Source organism: Papaver somniferum, unplaced genomic scaffold (genome assembly GCF_003573695.1).
Source record: "Papaver somniferum cultivar HN1 unplaced genomic scaffold, ASM357369v1 unplaced-scaffold_80, whole genome shotgun sequence".
In the NCBI taxonomy this organism is placed as follows: domain Eukaryota; kingdom Viridiplantae; phylum Streptophyta; class Magnoliopsida; order Ranunculales; family Papaveraceae; genus Papaver; species Papaver somniferum.
In genome coordinates this window covers 2,307,924-2,315,518 of record NW_020650971.1, presented here as the reverse complement: position 1 = coordinate 2,315,518, position 7,595 = coordinate 2,307,924, and the positions used below count along the sequence as shown (strand labels likewise).

Genomic DNA, 7,595 nt, shown 5'->3' with positions numbered 1-7,595 from the left:
ATTAGTATTTGGAAGGATAAATGGATACCAGAGATATCTGAACCCTGAAACATCTAAGGAATACACAGAATCAACATCTTGTTCTAGTTTCTGACCTGATTTACAAGGAAACAAACTCTTGGAACCTAGACATCGTTTACTCAAACTTTCCTACTAGTATAGCCTCCAAAATCTAGAAAATTTATCTCTTCAAAGATAAAAACCATGTACTAAAGAAAGATCAACTTAGATGGACACTTACTAAATTAGGAGATTACACAGTCAAATCCTTGTATGATAAACTGAATGAAATCAATGCGATATAGTTAGCTTAGGATTACCTGAGACTTTCTGGACTGCCTTATGGAAGTTAAATACCTCCCAAAGAATCAAGCTAGTTATACGAAAATCTCTTCAAAATGTTCTTTTTACTAACTCTAAGCTCTATGGAAAAGTCAAGGAAGTTGAACCTTATTGTACTATGTGTGGAACTGAAATAGAAACTACAGAACACCTCTTCTTGCATTGCCTTTATGCTAAGGAAGTTTAGAACTAAGCCCCAAACCCTATCTCTCTTAACATAGATCAATCTTGGTTCTTATTAGATATATGTAATGATTGGATTACCAACCATAAGAAACACATCTATTTGGAGTTAATGCTTACTAAAACGTGGTTCATCTGGAAGGAAAGGTGTAATAGAGTATTTGAGAAACAGATTACTTCTTCTAATGTCTTAGCTTTAGAAATTCAGGGATATATTGCCTTTTGGTCAACAAAGAAGAAGTCACAGGACAAGCCTAAGAAACAAAATAAGAGAATCTCTTCACAAACTTGGCTAGCACCCTTAAAGGATGCTCTGAAAATTAATGTGAATGTTGCTTGGATTTCTAATACCTTACTTTCCAGTTACGCAATAATTTTGAGAGATGATGCAGGCAATACAGGAGGAGGGAAATCAGGTCAGGAAACAACATCAGACCCACAAGGGGCAGAAGCTCTAGGAGTACTACAAGCGGTTATTTGGGCGAAAGAGAAGAATTTAGAGAACTTCAGCATAGAAGGGGACTGTGAAAACTTGTTTAACCACCTTCATGGAAAAGCATCGGATATTACTTGGCGATCTAAAAATTTTCTAGAGGAAGCCAATAGACTGGCTAACTTATGTAACAATTTTTTGGATTTTCATTTTGTCCCTAGATTAGGAAACAAGGTAGCAGAAATGCTGGCAAAAACTGCTAGAACCTAGGAAACAACTGTTGAATGGGACAATCTCCCCCTTTTTGGTATCCGATAACAACTCTCAGTAGATAGATCTAATATCCGAACATCCGAATGTGGATGGATATTAGATAACTCTACTCCTTCTGTTTTCCAGACTCTTTCTGAACCTTAATTTTTTACAATGAAATATCTTACTTAAAAAAAAATAAAAAAGAATAAAAAAGAATATGTCCTAGGCATTCTGTCCCTCGAGATAGGGGCAGAGCTAATTGGCACTTGGTTGGATTAGGGTGACGCAAAGCTTATCAACTGTATATATTTCATAGTAAAAAATCTTTAAAATTTCAAGGTTTCTACACGAGTTACTAAATTTCTTTTTGGGATTACGAGTGCCAAACAAAAACAACTCTTCAATCATGTGAAATTTGATAATGCCATATAGTTTGCGATCACAGGAAGACAATTTTAAGCCCCTATTCTCTTTTATTTTAGACTGCATATACTATTTTATAGCAACATATCCAAAAAAATAAAATAAAAAATTTAAAGTTGGTACATAGGTTACCAAAATTTTGAGGAGGTTACCAACATTAACCAAGAATAATTTTTGAATCATATGAAATCTAAGAACCCCGTAAAATTTGAGAATCCGATATAGCAGCCTTGCTAGATCTGCCTAAGATTTTTTTTTCTTTAATGAAGACGATAACATGCAATGAAATGTGTCACATGAAATCTTAAGTTGCGTGGGAGCTTTTGTAAATTTCGTAGTGCGGTGATTTGATTTGAAAAGCATTGAATGCGAAATGGAGAATCTCGTGCAAAGAATATGACAACAACACGCCACCACATTCACTCTCGTGTAAAATCCCATACTTGGTCCTCAAGTCTACAATTTCCACAGTTTTGAAACCTGCTGAATGTGGCCCACCGTTATATTGACATCATATGGTAATTTAAACCGACACCATTACTTGGTCCACAAGCCTCGAACTCTTCATTTTCTCTATTCCCATTATACCCTCAATTTCTCAATTGGGGGCGCAAAATCTTGTCCTGGTCATGGAATTTGGACTGAATTGCTGCCGCAATTAGTATGGGACGTTACATACAATAAAAGTTGTTGAGAGGTCATTAATGGTAATAATTAAGGGTATTGTAGTCATTTGATAAATTTCTTATTTACAGCTCCCCTTTTATAAATCCCTCTTCCTCTTCTTTGCTTCATCCTCTTCATCCTCTGGGTTATGCTTTTGCAGAGCTATATTATTTTTTCTCCTTTGGATCATATACACATAAAAAGGTTTGTTTTCCATTTTAGGGATTCTTTGTTTTCTCTGTATTTAATTCTTTTCATGATCTTGTTTTGGTTAAAAATTTGATTTTTATGTTTGGGTGGAGGGGACTCGGCTCCCATTGTCATGTATTTTGGTTAATTATTATTTGAAATTGATCATATAGGGAAGATTAATAGTGGGTTATCCTGTGTTTTCGTTATTCATAGTGTTATTGATTCAATGGTGATTCTGGAAAGGGGGCATTAGCCCCATTGTAATTTATTTTGGTTCATATTGTAATCTGTTTTTGTGATGAGACAGATTTAATCATTTTGGTTCATAGTGATGGGGGCATTGGCCCCATGATTCCATGTTGATTCTGAAATTTGGTTAATTTTTGGTGTTTTTGTGATGAAACAGATTACATAAAACCAAAAAAAAAAAAAAATTGTTAAAATTTGGGAGAATTCAGGGTATTGGTTGAAGAGATAGCACAGGTTGCTGGTTTGTTCAAAATTTGGTTAAGCTGGGGACGTGGGGGTTTGAATCTCGGCTGCCGCAAGAAGGCGAAACCACCACGGCCCGTGATGGAAAAGATTGTCGCATATGTGCCGCGGCTGGAGATTTGCTGTGCAAATTGGCTGGAGGTGGGAAACAATTTATGGGTGGGGGTTTTAGTCATGAAAGCGAGCATGATTTAGCTGTGATGGTCAGTGATTTCCTGGAGAATGGAAGTGGTGGAGGAGATTCTAGATGTAGCAGTGATAGCGAATCGAGTTATTCCGATCTTGCGCATCTAACAGAGAATATACTGGTGAGTTTTTTCTTTTTCTTTCTCTTTTGTAAACATGAAATTGATTTTAGGTTGACATATTAGGATTTGAATAATACCATGTCTTCTTGATTCCATTGTAGATATGGTATTCTTTTATTGTAATTGTTACAATTGATTTGAAATTGATTATAGGTTGATTAACACCATGTCTTCTTGATTTCATAGTTGAGTTATCATGGATTTCAAAAATTGGTCCTGTAATTGAGTATTTGTTACGTGGGGATACAACACATACGAGAGGCTCGTGTGAATTATTAGATATATTCATTGTTAAGTGTGGCATTTATTTCTTAGTCTTAGAGTAAATGGTTGTTAATACGGTAGTAATGTTGAAAGAAGAAAAATGGGATCATGTTCTGGTGGGCACGAAGAAATTAGGTTTGGTTTGTTGCTAAGCTGTTTCAAAATTTTACCCTTTTGTCTGAGGTGCTTCATAGCTTAATTTTGGTCATAACCATGTTTGAAGTGTATGTATGGTCTCTCTTTGTAAGACCATGATATTCATGTTTGTCGTTTCAAGAACTGAAGGAGCAATAGTTCCATCTTTTATCGTTTCAAGAATGTTTAGCCAAAATAATCTGAATGCATACGCAATCATTGAATTTCTGAATATGAATTAGGGAATAGATCATGGTTAATTTTCTTAGGACTGTGCGTTCTTGCACCGAATTCTTTTGTAACATATATTAATAAGATAAGATATCAGCTTGCCTTTCTACGATCCTTTAGTTTACAAAAACGATTATGATTTTCGAGCTTCCGCTGCTGAACTAAGTTCACCCGTAACTTTTGTTTTAGTATTTTCTTTTAAAACTGGGTTTTCTTTTCTGATTGTTTTCCTTGTTGCTTTATTTTTGTAGTACCACAAGCACACGGTAGATCAGTATGAGAGTGATTTGCTTTCTGCTGTCCATTCACTAGTACTCTCTATCAATGATAAGGACCTGCACATCGTTAGACCAGGCCCCTGCAATGGAAGCTGCATTAGATTTTATCTGGTAAAGCTTCTTAGGTCTTCTGGTTACGATGCAGCTGTATGTACATCTAAATGGCAGAATTCTGGGAAGGTCCCTGGAGGTATGTTGATCTATCTTTCTTATCTCAACTTTTTTTCCTTTCATATCGTAGTTTTTGGGAAGCATATGGACATATGCCATGCCAAAGGGAAAATTTCTTATTTTACCTGTGCGTATAAAACTCATTTTGATTGGTGTGATGGGTCTTCATATATACATTTAGCTATCTTAGGGGAAATTGAACTCCTTTCATGTCATAAAACACCAGGACCGTCTTCCATTCTACCCCTGCATTAAAGATGCTGCTCCTATTTCTAAGTTTTCTTCTTCTGTTTCGTAGGTGATTACGAGTACATTGATGTGGCCAATCACAGTGATACTGCGAGCTCAGAACGCTTGATCATTGATATCGACTTTCGAAGCCATTTTGAGATTGCACGACCTAGCGAATCCTACGATGCTATAATGAATTCACTTCCGGTGATTTATGTGGGTACCTTGTCAAATCTGAAGCACTTTCTTCATATAATGGTGGAAGCTGCAAAATCTTCTCTCAGACAGAACTCAATGCCTCTTCCACCGTGGAGATCTTTTGCATATTTGCAGTGTAAGTGGTATTCACCTTACCAGAGAAACATTACTCCAGAAGAGGTTACCCAGGAGATTTCATCCGACCATGAGCAGTGCATTGGACATTTGAGGAGGTTGAAATCAAATCTGAAATCTGAAATAGCAGCAGAAAGATTGTTGAAGCCCATAAACATCGACAATACTAGTAGGAAAGTGAAACAGGACAGGCGCAGACACTCTTCATTAAGGACCCTATGAAGTTCTCCAGCATTTTGCAGAAGAAATTCAGATACATTTTTTGGAGATATATATTCTTATATAAGAGACCTTCTTCATTGACGAAATATTATTCTTTTCTTTGGGAACAAAGAACCAGTATTCCAAAAGCAGAAGACAGCCGCAATTACCAATTTGGTGGAGCCGTGGAGGCAACAATTTTTTACTTGCTCTTCCCATATCTAGTAAGGGAATCAAGTTTCTGTAACATCTATGTGCATCCATAGCACGCAGTGCAGAACAGCTTTGTAGGATCAGCTCTATTCTGCCTAGTTTTCATTCAGAAGCTCTTTGCCAGCCCCGGGTACTTTGCTTGACCCTGATATCCCTTTACAAGTTTTGTTTGTCTAATTTTTTTTTTTTCCGTTTCCATTTTTTACCATTATTAATGAGTTGTAATTCTTGCCTCTCTTACTAATATGGCAAATAGGAAAATTTTGATTTTTTTGTACTTTTTCTCTCATATATAAAAATTACAAGTTGCGTATTTAACTCAGCAGTGCATTATCTGTCACGTCTATGTTTGATGCTTTCTGCTTCTAATTTCTGGATCCTCTTTCAACTTGGACTTAGAGCTTCTCCAATGGAATGTATCCACATAGGATAGACAAACATTTTTCTTAAAATCCTTCTCCAACCCCAACTTCTTAAATCCATGTGAAGATGACATGGCTTAGTTTCTTTTGTTAGACATTGTCAACGTTTAGACATTCACATTGACAATATCAAGCTATCCTAGTAAGTTTTTACTTCACTAAAATTAATTCCAGTAACCATTTTTAGTTCTAACAAAATATTTAACTTCCTGAAAATAAAATTTACATTTAATGAAAAAAGGATCACAAGCAACACCATCCGAAATGAATTCTTTTTTTCACCTAAATTTAAGGAAAAATTGGAATGAAAATGTCTAAATGTATTGCCACCTAGGAATCACACACAACAACCATGGAAGAAGCTCTTAAATTTGTGATAATCTTATTATAATTTTTGTTTTGTCGTTGCTTTCAAACTTTTTTAATAGTCTTAAGATGCCAGAAGAAAATCTTGTACTTTTGTTCCTTGAAAATAGAAAGAAAAAGTATCCTGCTGCCCCCTTCGCATCCATCTAGGAATATCCTGTTCAAATTGTAGAGATTATGAATAGTTCAACTGTTCTATACTCGAGAGAAATCTTGCCATGGGGGAGGCAAAAAAAGATTTAAGGCAATATTTTAAGGTGGGCAATAAGGCCTAGATGGGCTTTGAAGCCCAAAATTTCGAAATTAATAGTTTGGGAGAGCTTAGCAAGATGGGTAACTGCACAAATAGATGGAATAACATGAGAGCCATCGACTAAACTCATAGTTCTCGTGCTCCCTCCCACTATGGAAGTTGAGATTCGTACCCTTGTAATAGCTTTAGAAATCGTAAATGAGCGGAATCAGGAGTAGTCTAGGGACCATTATTCTATGACATTAGAAAAAGAGAAAAGAAGATGGAACTACGTCTTTTCTATGCACTAACGAGTCTATTAACCTTTAGCACCCAGGGGAGGAGCCAAAACTTTTAGGTTGGATGCAAAAATTTGGTTTGGGGTACAAATAAATTAAGAGGTACAAAGAAGCAAAATTAGAATAGCCTAATATTTGTTATTGGGCCTAAATTTAGGTTTTGCACCCACATGTTTAAAGTCTCATGCATTTTCTACAAGTGAAAACTACAGGGAGACCCATTCTCCCTGATGTTTCTACGGTGAAACCCACTCTCCCAAAAAAACAGGCGCGCACCCAAATTCTGAAAAAAAATTATTCTTTAACCCAAAATATAAAAAATCATGTTTTCCCGAGATTTCTTTTTTTCCATGGCTGCCGCTGTATTGAGAAGAAGAGGAAAAAGATTATTATCTGCTTCATTGATATCTGCTTCTAGATCTGTTGATGTTGTTTCTGTACCTTCTTCTTCCCAGTAAAAATATTATTTGAAGTGGTTTTACTGTTGAAAATCGATGTGGGATTTGGAAGTTGAATCGCTGATATTGTTGACGATTGAGGAGTGTGTTCTGATGGGTTTAATTAGGTCATTATATAAAAGGTTAGGGTTTACTGAAGGTATAAAAATTGAATTATAGGAAGGGGGTTTGAATTCGTAGATGGAAAAATGGATTTACGGTGGTTGTGTTAGAGTTTACAATGAAGACATGAAGTTGAGCTGCAACAGAGAACAAAGAAGGAGAAATTGAAGTTATGTGATGAAATAACAAATGGGTTTGGTCGATTATAGCGTCTGAGAAGGTTAATGGAGCTGTTACTGCCATGGGTTGTTGCTATTGAAGAGTATAGTGGTTGATGGGGGTTTCAAGCAAAAAACTGCTGTGATGAACAGAAAGAGAATCTGGTAGTGAACCAGACACATATGTGGATTTTCTGTGCCAAAAAC

General features: G+C 36.1%; 1 protein-coding gene across 1 annotated transcript; it reads left to right on the top strand.

Moving 5' to 3' along the window:
- The first annotated feature begins 2,427 nt into the window (after positions 1–2,427).
- LOC113345060 lies at positions 2,428–5,669 on the top strand. Its single transcript, XM_026588922.1, has 4 exons — positions 2,428–2,506; positions 2,901–3,294; positions 4,176–4,392; positions 4,672–5,669. Exons 2-4 carry the CDS (start codon positions 3,142–3,144, stop codon positions 5,157–5,159), a joined length of 858 nt encoding a protein of 285 aa, XP_026444707.1. The 5' UTR covers positions 2,428–2,506; positions 2,901–3,141; the 3' UTR covers positions 5,160–5,669.
- The last annotated feature ends 1,926 nt before the right edge of the window (positions 5,670–7,595 follow it).